The sequence below is a fragment of the Jaculus jaculus genome, chromosome 5, assembly GCF_020740685.1.
Source record: "Jaculus jaculus isolate mJacJac1 chromosome 5, mJacJac1.mat.Y.cur, whole genome shotgun sequence".
In the NCBI taxonomy this organism is placed as follows: Eukaryota; Metazoa; Chordata; class Mammalia; order Rodentia; family Dipodidae; genus Jaculus; species Jaculus jaculus.
The window spans coordinates 141,852,842-141,869,133 of record NC_059106.1 but is presented as its reverse complement, the minus strand read 5'-3'; the positions used below and the strand labels follow the sequence as shown (position 1 = coordinate 141,869,133).

The 16,292-nt window shown below is 42.9% G+C and overlaps 1 protein-coding gene across 2 annotated transcripts in view; it reads right to left on the bottom strand.

The window, feature by feature from the left end:
• The window catches only part of Usp25 (ubiquitin specific peptidase 25), a 113,533-nt gene extending 101,119 nt beyond the window's left edge, over positions 1 to 12,414 (bottom strand). For both annotated transcript variants that reach the window (XM_045149594.1, XM_045149593.1), the window contains exon 1: positions 12,314 to 12,414. In XM_045149594.1, coding sequence (XP_045005529.1) covers positions 12,314 to 12,358 — 45 coding nt within the window. In that variant the 5' untranslated portion in view covers positions 12,359 to 12,414. The remainder of the gene's footprint in view (positions 1 to 12,313) is intronic.
• Positions 12,415 to 16,292: the final 3,878 nt, after the last annotated feature.

Genomic DNA, 16,292 nt, shown 5'->3' with positions numbered 1-16,292 from the left:
ATTATGTATTTCTTAATTTGCATAAAACAAGGAATAAATGAATACACAAACATGATACTGACTGGTATGTATGTATGTGTATGTGTGTATACATAAATATGTATATGTATACACACACATACATACACTACACACACACACACACACACACACACACACACAGAAAGAGAGAGAGAGAGAGAGAAATGTGCAATGGGAAATTAAAGGTCTGAATCCAGAAGTGTTAGGAGGATATAACTTTATTTTGAATATATAAACTTGGTAGCAATGAACATGAAGCGGAAAATACAGTCTTCCAAAGATAGACTGCAAAGAAGATGAAAATCAAAGACCAAATTTTGAAAATTCCCACTATTGAGAAGTAGAAACCCACAGCACTTTATTAGGAGCCAAAGTCTACCATGCTGCATAGCACTTATATGCATATACGTATAGTAAGTTATCGTGTAAATGTGTCTACTTCAAGTTAAGAAGCTTACCAAATTCTTATCCAATAGTTGGGCCTACTTGCCACTGTTTTTCCTACTCAGTAATCCTTTGGGCACTAAGTACATCTGAGAAGGTTTAGAACCTTCAACACAACAAAGCATAACCACTGTAAAGAGGCAGCAGTAAATGCTGCAGCATGCCATGGTTCGAATATGACATGTCGCTGCCACAGATCATGAACTGAGCACCTAGACCCCAGCTGATGGCAGACTCAGGACAGTGAGTTGGTGAGGGTTACAGTCTGGCCTCCCCTTTCTGCATAGTGGTTAGCCATGAGTCTGTGACCAGTCATCTCCTCCCTTCACTGTTTGTGTCTCTCAAGACTTGGTCATGATCACATACAACCAAGCAACACCGAGCACGATCAGACACCTACCATCCCTCAGTATGCACAAAGCAATCATCACACTGTAGGCATGGCATCATCTCAAATGTGCTCACAGTGCCAAGAATTCACAAGCTGCACTAATATTTATCTGGCACTAATTTAAAAGTAACAGTTAACTCTTATTTCCATCAAGAATATTCTGCTCCGTCCTAACCCACACAAGCTAGCAAACACTGAAAATCCCACACGTACTATGGAGATGACAGGGGAGAAAGAAGATGGGGGAGACGAGAGAGAGTTTCAAACTATGATCACAACTTGAGAACATGTTTGTTTGTGAGGCATTTACCAAAAAAAACCACTCTAAGATAATGGATAACATGGCAATACCAGATCACAAACATAATGTTAATGACAACAGAAGCAAGTTCTGCTCTCAAAACTTTAATAATGTTACAGAAACATCCTGAAACACTTAATTTAAAAAAAAAAAGTCAAAATTTATTTTCAAAAAAGATTCTGAAGTAGTATAAAAATAAACAACCATTTGTCTCAAGACTTGTATTTTACATAAGTTAATTTAAATACACATTTGTCTGAGGCAGTGAAACATTCACGAACACAGCCTGAATTTCCAGGCTCAGTCAGCAGGTTCAACCAACTTGGTCTGTTTAGCAACATATAGTTAACATTTTTTTTAACACAATCTTTCCAAATGTCGACTATTTCTTAATCTTAAACCTTTTAGTATAAAATTTTAAATGTTTTCCTGAGCAATTTCCTTTTTATCAAATTGATCTACCCTTTTGTTCTCTTCCTAAGTCACACATTTTTCAGTTACTTGCAAAATATTCTTAGTGTTTAACACTAGGAATTTCTCAATAAATTAAGTCTGAATGAATAAAGCATCCATGAGTCCGAAAAAAATGAGTTAAAAGTCATCATTGTGGTATGTTCAGGTCAATGAGACAGTGATGGGATGGAAAGATGTCTTAGCCATTTAAGGCACTTGCCTATGAAGTCTAAGGACCCAGGTTTGATTCTCCAGGTCCCACATAATTTTCTTTACTGACATTGCAATAGCTAAGTTATCTTCTATGGAAAACCATCATCAGTCAAATGAAGTTAACCTTAACCGTCTTCACAGTCCAGTTTTGTAGCTGGGGTCAAACTTACCCACTGCACTTTGGTTATTTAGAGCCATACAAAAGAACATGAGTCTATGCTTAGCTTATTTTAACAAAGTTTCAGCAAAATTGTAATTAAAAAAAAAAAAAACATTTTAACTGAAGGAGTTTAGTCCCTGGTACCTCTTTCCTTTGAAATGATCCCAATTTGAGGATTAAAAAATACTGTTATCATGTACACATGGTGAATTTTAAATACCCACTAAAAAATGCACCGAAATCACATCTCACTCAAATAAAGTGAGACTTGACTGCCAAAAGAAAAACAAGAAAAGGACCAGGGGACAATAAATGAGATTATCTTTATAAAACAGACATGAAAATCAAATAACAAAGGAAACCAATTATATGAGAGAATAAATGAAATCTAAGAACTGCTTAATCAGGGCACAAGTGGGTGCTTCTTATACTCCCAACTATTCAGGAGGCTCAAAATCAGGGGGATTGTTTGTGCCTAGGAGTTTGAGGATAGTTTACCTAGCCTAACAAGACTCCCATCTCAAAAACTCAAAAATGTAAGAACTCCAATTCATGAAAAAAAAAATAGAATGAACATAAGGATTTCTAAAACTAGGAAAAAAAGTATTTGGAAAATATATGGAGGAAAAGCAGTGCTATGGTTTGGATAAGTGGCCCCTGCCCCTAGGGCCATGTTTAAAGGCTTGTACCTGGCCCATGATGTTAACTGGGAGGTGCTTTTAAGAGATAGGGCCTAGTAAAAGGAAGTCAGGTCACTGACACCCTTGAAAAGGATATTGGGATTTTAGACTCTCCACTCCTCCAGAGTGCCATGAATGGAGCAGCTTCCTTAAACAGACATTCCACCACGCCCTTTATGGGCACACAGCAACAGGGCAACCACCCACAGATTACAACCTCCAAGATGACAGGCCAATGTAGATCATTCCTCCTTAACTTGCTTGTTGCAGTTTTGTTTAACTAACAGAAAACTCTCACCAGCAGTATCTGGAGTATAAGCAACCTCTTCAAAACAGAAAGAAAAAGGTAGACAGCATAAAAAGAAAAAGAAAAAGAAGATAAAGCAAACCAATGTGAATTTCACAGAAAAGAATCAGAATTTGTATGCATAAAAGATATTCAAATAGTTTATCAGTGGTAGAATAATTAAGATGTAAATTGTCCACAAGTACAGACAGACTACAGCACACACCTTGTCCACAAAGTTTGCAACCCAGGAATAGAAAAAAAAATAAAATTTCAACCTTATAAAATGCATCTTCAAAAAGTACTGTAGCTGAGAGCTGGGCGTGGTGGTGCACACCTTTAATCCCAGCACTTGGGAGGCAGGGGTAGGAGGATCACCATGAGTTCAAGTGAGTTCAAGGCCACCCTGAGACTACATAGTTAATTTCATGTCAGCCTGGGCCAGAGTGAGAACCTACCTCAAAAAAAAAAAAAAAAAAAATTACTGTAGCTGAGATCATGCCTAAGAGAAGAAGGCTTTCTCCACAGAAAACCAAAATCAACTCAAGAATGTCAATTTAGCATTTTACAGAAGAACCTCCCTCCCACAGCAAGAAAAAAACACTGCACAATACAAAAAGAGAAAATGGGAAAAAAGTACCTAGAGGTTATAAAGTAATAAAACTACTGAAATAGTAATAAAATTTAGCATGACCACAGGACATGGATTACACAAAAAAAAATCACCTATTTTCCATATGTCAGCAAAGAACAGTTAGAATATTAAAGTCAATAAAACTCTATTCTAATAAAATGATGCAAAGACTAATTTAAGGCCACACTACTAAGAAATTATAACTTAAATAAATGAAGATATGTAGTATGCTCTTAGATTAAAAGACAAAGTTTAGGGCTGGGTGGATGGCTTAGTAGTTAAGGCACTAGCCTGCAAAGCTAAGGGACCCAGGTTCAATTCCCCAGGAGCTATGTAAGTCAGAGGCACAAGGTGGCACATGCTTCTGGAGTTAGTTTGCAGTGGTTCAAAGCCCTGGCATGCCCATTCTCTCTATCTGCCTCTTTCTCAAATTTAAATAAAAATTTAAAACAGTTTATATGTCTACTCACTCAGAACTGACTGGTACGTTCCACACAACTTACTCTAAAGTCCCAACTGTCTCTTGGTCCAACTAAACAATGTACTTCAGAATTGTATAAAGAAATGCAAAAAGAGCAAGAATATTAAAAAAAATTTAACAAGAAGAAAGCTGAAGAACAATGTCACTAACTTACTTGAGGCACATTTCAAAGTCATGGTATTCAAGACATGATATAGAAAAAGGACAGAAGAGAGGAAGTAGCAAGAACAGACCCACTCATATAAGGTCATATATGCAGAAATTATGGTAACAGGAAAATCAAAGAATGGACTTTTCAAAAGATGGACTGAAGCAATGACATACCCATAAGAAGTAAGTGAGTCTTGATTCTTTTTTTCCTGTTTTATTAGTATATATTGAATCTATAGAATACTACATTTCATTATGACATTTTCACACATGCATTAAGTTGATTCTTACACATCAGAGTACACACAAATTAAAGTCAAATGGCTCAAAAGTTTAAGATCAAAAGCTTCAATGAAAAAGAAAACAGTGAAAAAAATAAACTGAGATTCAAAACAACAGGTCAAATTACTAATTAAAACAGGAATATGTGGTAAACAGAACAACAATTTTTAAATATTTTTGAGTTCAAAGATACTGGTAAAAAAAAAATTGAAAACAAATCACATACTGTGAGAAAGTATTTGCTAAATATACAAAGAATTTCTACAAATCAATAAAAAAAGATCAACCCAGGTAGGAATTTGGCAGATGATGTAAAAATGTTAGAATTTTTAACAATAGTCAATAATCAAAAGTTGAGGCACTGGACTGGCAGTAACTTCACCATGTAGCTTATCTCCTACTGCCCCCTTCCCCCATCACAGAGCCTGCACCTCTTTATAAGCCTAGAAGAGCACCAGCACCAGGGAAACAGAAGGGCGAGCGGTCCTCAAGTAGTCATGACTCCCTTCCCTTTGCCGCCTGACCTGCCCCTCCAGTCAAGAAGGGAACATGAAGCACACTGCCTAGAACGAGAGATCCTTTACTTTCATCCGAAACTCCACATCCTAAGGTTTGCTCAAGACGGCCAAGCATAAGGATAAAAGTAACACGCAATCCTGCCAGCAATGCACTCGAGCCACACACCGTAACCTAGAAACCCAAACCTAAGAGAAACTCCCACTCTGCACCACAGACACCACAGAGCTAATCTGAGCCACCACACAGCACCTGCCCCACAGCCACTCTCCACATGCTCAAGAGCTCTGCGGCCCTTCCTCTGATGCCAGTCCCCAGAGGAGACATGTTCAAGTCTTCCCTTGATACCCTTATCTGAGTGGTACCATGCTGTAGTGAAGCCAGAATGTCCATCAGCGCAGGGATGATGCATGGTGCAGGGTGTCTTCTGACCCCAGCAGGCTGTGGAGGCTGTTGCTTCCCTCCACACACTTTTCTTTTTTTTTTTAATTTTTTGTTTATTTTTATTTATTTATTTGAGAGTGACAGACAGAGAAAGAGGCAGAGAGAGTGAGAGAGAGAATGGGCACGCCAGGGCCTCCAGCCACTGCAAACGAACTCCAGATGTGTGCGCCCCCTTGTGCATCTGGCTAAAGTGGGTCCTGGGGTATCGAGCCTCGAACCGGGGTCCTTAGGCTTCACAGACAAGCGCTTAACCACTAAGCCAGCTCTCCAGCCCTTCTTTTTTAAAAATTTTTTTGTTTATTTTTATTTATCACACACTTTTCAAATCAGAAGTAGGTTGCTTCCAGTTTCCATTGCATCCTCTTCCTCAGCCCTGCCCTGTCCAAAGACTTCTGCAAGACTTAAGAGCTTCTTGCAGAAATATCTAGACTCAACCAGAAGCCTCAGAGATCACATAAGGAAGGCCCTAGTCTTCCAGCAAACCAGCTTTGCAGCACCACCTCAAGGAAATGAAGACATCTGATTACTAATATTCTCTGGCATGCATTTACGCTCACACACTGCTGTGCTCACACCACAGCTACCACAGCATCTTCCCAGCCACTGATGAAACTGCTTTCCTGAACTTTCTCTCCACATCCCTCCACGCACCATCCTGCTTCCATAAACACCTAGCTCCCAGTTCTGCAACCAAGCCTTGATAGGCCTCACCACATGCACCCTCTTCAACAAACAGCAGCAAAAATCCGACAGTGGGAGAAGTACCGGAGTTCAAGTCAGTCCTCCTCTTCCTCATCCTCAAATGGACCAAAAACTGTTATGATGTCTTTCTCTGCCCAAGTTATCTCTCCACAGTTTATCACCCAACTACCATTCACCCTCCAAAATATTTCCAGACTACACAACCAAGCAAAATTCACAAATATTTTGTTTTGTTTTGCTAACTAGTTTGTTTTGAGACAGTGTCTCTTTACATGGCCAAGACTGGTATAGAACTCACAATTCTCCTGCCTCAGCCTCAATCCCAAGAGCAGAATTACAGACATGCACCACAGCCCACTAAAAAAATAGTTTTATACCCTGGGAAGAAAATATTCATCATGAAGATTTCTTAAGAGTATATGTGCAATTAATTATTAAAAAGGTAAATTTGGGGTTGGAGAGATGGCTTAGTGGTTAAGACACTTGCCTGCAAAGACTAAGGACCTAGATTCAATTCCACAAAAGCCAGCAGCACATGGTGGAGCATGCATCTGGAGTTTGTGTGCAGTGGCTAGAGGTCCTGGCGTGCCCATATTTAATCTCTCTCCCTCTTTCTGCTTCTCAAATAAAAATATAAAATAAAATAAAATAATGCAAAAAGGTAAATTTAATGTCTAGTTAAGGCAAGATGAATTAAAAGGTTCCTATCCTTCAGTAATGAGCCACTTTATCAAGAGTTGACTTTTTAAAAACTTTATTGCTTATTTATTTGAAAGAGAGAGAGAGAGACAGGGAGAAGGAGAGAGAGAGAGCTCTCGTGCATGGGTGCACCAGGGCCTCCAGCCACTGCAAATGAACTCCAGGCACATGTGCCCCCTTGTGCATCTGGCTTATGTGGGTCCTGGGGAATCAAACCGAGGTCCTTTGGCTTTGCAAGCAAACACCTTAACCACTAAACCATCTCTCTAGCCCCAAATGTTAGCCTTTTAAACTAAAATGAATGATACAACTTCATTGTACAAACATACCTGAACTTTTTTTTATCTTTAACATCTTTCCCCTCTTTTTAATTTTTTTGCCATTTTTAGATTTGGAAGGATTGCTGTTTTTATTACGTGTGAAAACGTAAAACAGGGAAATATGTGGGAAGTAGTATTTAAAAATCATCTGAACAATAGTCAGTAGGCATGAAAAGATGTCTTAAAAGATTAGTCTTTGACCTATGATGGCCAAAACAAACCCACCCAAAATTACAGGTTAGCATAAGCCCCCATGCCCAGGACATTTACCCTGCAACTGGGCAAAATCATCCAAAAGGACTATTGTATAATATCATGTTTGATAGCTATCTCATATAACTAATTGAATGCTGAACTCAAAAGACAATGGGAACAAAGCCCTCCCCTGGGCCCTGGTCATTTAGCTTTGAATGGCAGGCAGACTCTAAGCCATGGTTCATGGTTCCTCTCAGTACCTTCAGAGAGGACACTAGGGCACACACAAGCCTAGGCAAAAACTGAAAATCAGAATTCAAATTCCAGTTTCTAAAAGTGGAAGAATGTCACTTTCACGCTGAAAGGTAGAGACCACATTTGCATTATTTAGCTCCTAAGAACTTTTGCAGTCAATTTACAAGTGCTACCAGCACACTCATCTTTAAGAATACTAACAATTTCAAACAAGATCTTCAAACTTTAAATGGGTAAACAAGAATGTTAAAGTCCAATCCTTGATGTCTTCAAATAGCAGATCTGGGGTGAGGTGCAGAAGAAAAATCTACACTTTTTGCTAACAAGACAGTCTACGACAGACAGGTGGGAAGAGGACTCAGTGGATAAAGTGCCTGCCACACACAAATGTGAGACCTTAGTTCAGATTCCAGCGCCCACATAAAGGCCAGCCATGGTGGAAATGTGCCTCTTATCCCAGCACTGGAGAGGGGAAGAAAGGAGGACTCCAAGACTTGCTGGCTAGCTAGTCTAGCTTAACAGGTGAGTCCCACAGAGGTGAGAGACCCTGTCTCAAAAAATAGGAAAATAAAGCCAGGCGCGGTGGCACACGCCTTTAATCCCAGCACTCGGGAGGCAAAGGTAGGAGGATCACTGTGAGTTCAAGGCCACCCTGAGACTACATAGTTAATTCCAGGTTAGACTGGGCCAGAGTGAAACCCTACCTCGCGGAAAAAAAAAAAAAAAAAAGGAAAATAGATAATGTGAAAAAGTGAATGAAGACTGAGGAAAAACCCCAACACTGACGTCCAGTCAAATGTGCACACAACACATTCACACAGACATGCACATACACACCACAAACACACAAAAAAACAGTCTACAAAAGTAACACTGTTATATTCCCATTCCTATCTGATTCATGAGGAAACAATTACATAACAAAAACATAACTAACTCTGATGTTCTTAATCTTGCTAAAGCAACAAAACAATAAAATGAAGAAGATACATCAACAATGACAACAAAAAGGTCAGAATGATATACAGAAGAAAAATTTAATGACTAACAGGGCTGGATAGAACATAGTATGTAGTATACAAATCATAACTGTGAAAAAGATAGGAAATGAAAAAGAAAGTTCAGATCAAATGCTATGCTAATACCATAACCAAGTATTTCTTAGTCAGAAATGCTCTTTTATGTAACAAGTAACATCACTGTCTACTGCTGTATTGAATACTTCCATAGCTTTAGATGGGATCTAAATTATGAAACACTGTGCTTGATTTTAAGTAGAAAATATACCCATGTTGTGTTGTTCTCAAGTTTTAACTCTGATTTCGGTTAATCTGTGACTACTCAACTAATGGAACTAAGTGAAAGCTAACTGTATAGTTCCATCCAAGACCTCTGCCTCTGTCCTCTCCAAGTCTGAATTCTCATTCAGCTTCTGCAGAATAAGTGCCTGCTTCGCCCACAAGCACTCAGATCTATGGGGCGAAGCTGCTCGGTGTGATCAAGCTAACTTTCCAGCTTTAAAGAATTCAGAGGCATTTGATGACTAGCCCAAGGTCACAGAACTGAGATGAAGATCAAACCCACATCCTGCCTTTTCTCCACTTCCTATTTTCCCAGCATGAATGCAGTTTCAAGCTTCATTGTTTTAAATACATAAAGGTCAAGTTTTACTTAAAGGACTAAGTGCTGTCTTTGCAGGCCCTAAGATACCCATTCACTTACCATTTTACTTATCAGGTTCCTACCATGAAGGAGTTCAGGCCCAAGCCTTGCAATGAAACCATGTAAGAAAGCACTGAGGACCTACATGGCCACAAGGGCGCTGTCCTGTAAGCAGTATCCTCCCTGCTCACTTCACCTTTAAGTTAACTTATTTCCGGACAGGAAGCTCCCAATGCCCTTGAAGAATCATCCTTTGGAATGTGTATGTATGTATCAAATTTCTCTGAAGATCAACAGGGCCTGCACTTAGGTAAATATCAAGCACAAAGGCTGAGGATGCAGATTCCAGGAAAAAATAACCGTGCATGTAACTGTCCCTCGTCTTGGGCCAAATTCACTTCACTTAACCAGCTTGGCAGCTGAACTCTCAGGGAAGCCACACTTCATCAGTCAAGGGAAAATTCAGGAGGGGAAAGGCAGTCAGTCTCTTGCCTGTCCGCCTGTCTCTTCATACTACATTATCAGGAGATGCTTTATAGGTTGGGGGAAAAAAAGAAAGATGCAAGTTGGGCACAATGTAGCTTTAAAAAAAAAAAAAAAAAAAGCTCTCTGAAGTAAAAGAAAAGAAAAAAGAAACCTTGAAGACATAGGAAACAGTTCCAACCATCATAATACCAGTTATGTACTTGCAAACCCTTGCACACAAACAACTCTCTTACCGAGAGCTGAAAATCAGCTAAAATTCTGCCTGGACTTGTGCACTAGACACCTGCCTCTCCTTTTAATAAGGTTTCTAAGTGAAAAGTTTCACTTTTGTTTCTTCTGAAGTGTAAGGTTCACTTCCTACTTCCTAGCTTGGTTTTAAATCAATTTTCTTAAGTTGAATGGTTTCAAGTACATTTAAAACCAAATAATTTTAAAATGCTTTTTAAATATTGATTTTTTTTTTTTGACCGGGATAAAGGTGCAGATAGAGAGAGGGAGGGAGGGGGATAAAATGGGAGCACCAGGGTCTCCAGGCACAGCAAATGAATCCAGATGCATGGGCCACCTTGTGCATCTGGTTTAGGTAGGGACTAGGGAATCAAACCTGGGTCCTTATGCTTTGCAGCCAAGTGCCTTATGGGCTAAGCCATCTCTCCAGCCCAAATGGCTTTTATATAGGTAAACTAATAGTAGATTACCATAGAAAACACATCCATCTTTCTTTAAAACACACAGACACCTAGGAACGTCTTTCAGTTGATAAAATGGTTACCAGGCATACATGAGGCCCTGGGTTCAACAGCCAGAACCACTTTAAAAGAGAACAGATAGACCAACAGATGATAGGTGGAAAACAGACAGTAAAGTATAAAATGTATTATGTTCCAAACAACGTTCCCCACTAACAATGATATGATCTAAAATACACATAACTTGTGCTATGAAGCCAGCATCACATGTGACTATTCTGAATTAAGGACCACTCTCCTGTGTGGAGAGGGGGCTCCCTGAGCTAGTCTGCTGAACTGGATCACCAAGATCACTTTCAGTAATCTGATTCTTGATTCTGACATACAATGATCAACAGTGTCTGGCTATGTTAAGGAAGTCGTTTGGTCAAAAGCAACATAAACAAATTTACAATTTACAAATTTCTAGCCATTTTCAAACTTAAACAACACTGGCTACATTTCTCACTTTGAAACAAACAGTATGCTACCAAACCTCCACTTGACCACATGATCCTTCCTAAGTCTTCACTCCATCCTACTCAACATCAAAAACTTAAGGTTAAAGTATCCAACAATACAATACATGGAATTAGAAGGCAAACTGTTAAACCTCCACTATTAAATCTTGAGTTATGTTGCTGCAAATAAGTTGCAGTCAGCCATAATCTTCTAAATTCACCAATAACATCAATAATAAAGAGCTCCAAAAACAACTTTACCCAAGTGCCTAAATAACAACGTACTATGTTTGCTTTCCACATTTCCTGGGCATCTTTAGTTGGTAAAGTAATATAAAATTCTAAAACTAATCTCAATGCAAAGGCTTGGGAGGAGGGGTTGATTATTATGTATGGTTCCTTTTAGTACAACAGACCTTAAAGATGAACACAGGTAGAGGGCAAGTTCAGTGTGCGAAACTAAAACAGGGTGGGGCACTCAGTGCTCACCCAGATAACCCAAATGGAGGCAGTTCACAGCAATCCTAATGTCCCCTGCAATTCCAACACAACTTACGCAATGGTTCCCTTATGCCCAAAATGCTTTTTAACACAAATGGGGGGAAAAGGGCAGGAGGGGGGGGGGGGCGGGTTACAAGTCATAACCAACTCTTAGGGATGTGGTGCAAGCTGTAATAGAGCATTTAAAATTCTTAAAAGCCCAGTCTCGAATAGCAAGATGATGTCTCTCGTTATTCACCACAAACATGGGCTGATTCATTTATTTCGAGTTTGTTTGTTTTTGCTTAAATGAGCGCCCATCGGAATGTCTGACCCCGATGCAAGAGTAAAAGGGTGAAGCGAAGAACAAGGTCAAACTTAGGGGACAAAAAAAAAATTTTTTTCTGGAATAGCATAGCCAGAAAGGTCTCCATGCTAGGGACAGTTTTTAGATTCAGAAGGGAAGGGGGGAGAAGAAAGAAACCAAGTAAATCCTCCCGTTGGACAGACCCCCTCCCATCGCCGCCACCGCCACCACCACCCCTGGGCGAGGTTGCTGCCCCGCAAGACGAGCAAGCAGGCCCGCAAGGCCACCGAGAGGGAGGACGGCGGGGCTCCAGCGCGGGGAAGGGGAAGGGAGCGAGGGCAAAGTTTAATTAGCAAGCGCGGGGGGGGGGACACCGGAGGAATGCGAGGGCCACTCGGGGTGCCCGGCTCCCGGGTGTGACGGGAGGGCAGCGGTCAGGAGGAAGCGGGGCGGCGCCGGGGCCTCCTCCCTGCCCCGCGGTGGGGGTGGGGTGGGGCTGGGGGCGGCGGGCCGGGGTGCCGGGGTGCCGGGGTGCCGGGGTGCCGGGGCCCGCTCGCCTCACCTTCTGCGCGGCGCTCTGCTGCAGCACGTTCTGCTCCACGGTCATGGCCCCCTCGGCGGCGGCGACGGCGACGGGGACGGCGACAGGCACGGGGCCGGGGCGGGCGGGCGGCTCCTCGCGCGTCCGCGGGCCGCCCGGGACCACAGCGCCCCCGCCAGCCAGGCGCCCGGGCGACGGCGACCGGCGTGCGCGGGCACCGCGGGCGGGAGGGAGGCCGCGAGCGAGGGCGGAGAACGCCCCACGTCTCGGTGCGCGCGCCGGCCGCCTTCAGCCTTCAGCCGGGCTGCACGGAGGGGACGGCCCTCCGCCGCCCCGCCCCGCCCCCGGGCGGCGAGGCCCAAGCCCGGGAGCCGCGTCACGGCGTTCGCACGCTCCACCCAGGGACTCTGGATCGGGCTGGACCCGAGCGGCCGGCTGGAATGGCGCGGCTCCCGCGCCTCCGCCGCCTCCTCCTTCCCCTCCCCCTCCCCTGCCCCCCTACGGCCGCCCTAACCCTACATTGTGACCCGCGGGTGGGTCAGAGTGAATCCCCGCCCCCACGCGAGCTGCCCAGGCCCCGCCCCCGCGAGCTGCCCAGGCCCCGCCCCCGCGAGCTGCCCAGGCCCCGCCCCCGCGAGCTGCCCAGGCCCCGCCCCCGCGAGCTGCCCGGGCCCCGCCTCCTGGAGCTGATCTTACCCCTACCCCACGAGCTGCTCTGGCCCCGCCCCCACAGGCTTGCTCAGGCCCCGCCCCCACGGCGGTTCAGGCCCAGATCCGGCCTCGCCCCTACGAGGTGCTCAGGCCCCGCCCCCGCAGGCTCGCTCAGGCCCCGCCCCCGAAGGCTCGCTCAGGCCCCGCCCCCCCCACGCCGCCTGGAGCAGGCCTCGTACAGCTCCCGGAAGAGGCGAGGAGGCTTCGGTTGTCCCCGGCGCCCAGCTGCCCTCTCTACCCGGCCCGCCAGCCTTGGGAAGCTCCGTACCGAGGCCTGGAGGACCGGTGTACGTGTCCCACCTGCGCCCCGGGTCTGTCAGATTGTCCTTCTTCCTGACAGTCTCCAAAACACAAACACTCCCCACCTGTAACGTGCCACCCCCCGCTGTGTTCTGAACTCCGGCTACTCCCCACCCACCCCGGCAGTGTCTCTAGGAATGTCACCAGCAGTGAACTTGCCGCTACAGGAATGTCAAGCTACGGGCTGATCACAAGTCCTCAGCTTGGGGTGGACTCTTCTCCTTAAGGAACCATGACATAGTGGTATTGGCTGCTTTCTTCTGCCGGTCGTGGCTCGGATGTGGGAAAATAAGGGTTATTTGCAGGAGGTAATGTAAATGAGTAGAGTTTAGAAAGCGAAGAACGTAATCACAGAGAATCGCTGCCTAGGTAATATATAATTCTAATATCTCTCTTGCCAATTTATACAAACGCTTAACTATCTAGCGCTCAATACTGTACATAGCATTGTAAGAAAAGTCTGAGGATGAGAAAGCAATCTCACAGTGGGGGGGGGGGACTTTCCTGAGTACTGTACTGCCATGCTTGGGATACCCTTTGGATGTCTTCAAGTATCTTTGACATCTTAACCCTCACCTTTGCCATGTGATTTTGGCAAATTGCAAAAAAAAAAATTATTGATATTTCTCATCCCCAAAATAACCTTTAAAAGTTGTGTGACAGTTGGAAACAACGAAGTTTAGAGACAATGTAAAAGTTCTGATCCAAAGCATCAAAATATTTATGAGAACATCTAAGAGAGTGATTTGTCAGAGGAGGCAGATTAGAATTAATTTTTCCTATTTAGGGACCAAAGTTTCTTTTTAAGTCATTTACAGATTGTGTTTCTTTCTCCATATTATAGATTTTGGTAAATCAGATTCTTCCATTTGAAAAGTTAATTGAGGAGGGGCATGTAGTTCAGTTGTAGAAACCTTGCAAGCACAAATCCTTGTTCCATCCCCAGCACCACATACAAACACAAAAAAATTAAATTTAACATTAAAATAATATGCATATTGGTTAAAAAATACTGCCAGATACTAAAGACTACTTTCAAGAATTTGGAAATACATTGATCCTCCAAGTTTCATTCTCTAAGTTTAAAAAATAAAAATGTTAAAAATAAAATAAAATAAAAATGTGTTGGACTGGAGAGATGGCTTAGCGGTTAAGCGCTTGCCTGTGAAGCCTAAGGACCCGGGTTTGAGGCTCGGTTCCCCAGGTCCCAAGTTAGCCAGATGCACAGGGGGGCGCACGCATCTGGAGTTCGTTTGCAGAGGCTGGAAGCCCTGGCGCGCCCATTCTCTCTCTCCCTCCCTCTATCTGTCTTTCTCTCTGTGTCTGTCGCTCTCAAATAAATAAATAAAATTTTTTTAAAAAAAAAATGGGGCTAGTACTTAATAAATAAAAGCTTTTGGCCTGGACAGATGGCTCGGAGTTAAGTGCCTTCCCGAACAAGCATGGGAGCCTGAGGGGACCTGAGACTGCCAGAGTGTGAATCCCCGGGTCCTACCTAAAAGCAGGGTGTGGTCAGTCCTGCAAAGCAAAATAGAGCTGGTATCATCAATATGAGATGCCAATTCCAATAAGAACACATTCTGCTCCAGCCGCCAAAGGCAAGTGTCCCCTGCCACAGGCAAGGGCACAGGATGCTCCAATGGCACAGGCATACACCACACTGCACACATACATACACACCACATCCCTCTCTCTCTCTCTCTCTCTCTCTCTCTTTCTCTCCCTATCTATCTCTTATCTCTGTCTCACACACACACACAGAGACAACATACACACGTACTACAAGTAATAACTTTTAAAAATAAATAAAAAATAATTTTTTTAAAAGCTTTCTATAAGGCCAATGTATCTGCCTATTCAGTTCACTCATTTCCAGTTCATTCAGGATATTTCCTACTCAACATTTTTATATACTGCCAAGTATCAGGTTGTAGGAATTTGAGATGACAATTTCAGGTTTACTCTTAGTCTTGGCATTTCAGAAAGCTTACAATTAGAATGAAGAGAAGATGGAAATTTGAGATCTTGAGATAAATTAATTAGCACAAAAACCCACTGCCAGGCTGTACTCCTTTTCACAAGTTGTGCTTGTGTTGGTTTGTCTCTTTGTGAGTGTGCTTTGTGATGCTCAGTCATTGCAATCATATATTCTCAGAATAATATTCAAGGACTTCTAAACTACAGCATTGTTCTGCATTATGAACATGCAGGTCAAAAAGGTAAAATGATAGAATGTGTATAAATAAAAACACAGCTTTTCATCATGCTATAGTTTAAAAATGTTTGCCAGAAGGCATGCAAACTTAATGCACTAGTGTGGGGCCTAGTGAGAGGTGATGAAGCTCTCATGACATGAGAGTGTTACCACAAAAGGGAGGTTTTTTTTAATTATTATAAGAGTAATCCCTATAAAAGGGCAAGTTTGGAACTTTGGGTGTAACTCAAGTGGTCCGGGGCTTGTCCAGCATACAGGAATCTTGGGATTTGATTCTCAGCACCTTTACCAGGTGTGGTGGCAAATGCCTGTAATCCTAGCATGGGGAAAATGAAGGCAGAAGATCAGAAGTTCATTCCAGGCCAGCCAGGGTTACATGAGACAGTGTCTAAAATAAAAAAATTTAGTGCTCTTTCTCTCTCTCCTCTCTCTCTCATGCCTTCAAATCTCCTTTTCACCCAACCATATAACCCCTTAGATTGATAAAAGATTAAATTCCACATGAAGGAATCATACCTCTACACATTTCCTGCCAATATTGTCACTTCCACAGAAAATGTGGTGAAAGTGTTCTGTGAGTTGAAAACTGAATATACCCTAAGGGGCATGTGTGAGGGGGTATGTGCACATGTATGAATTCTGATATGTTGATATGTGTGCAAAGATTAGAAGACAACCTTGGGTGTTGGTCCTTACCTTCCACCTCATTTGAGAAAGGGCTGCTTGTTTAGTGCGCATCTGCCAAGGTAGCTGACCCACAAGCTTCAAGGGATT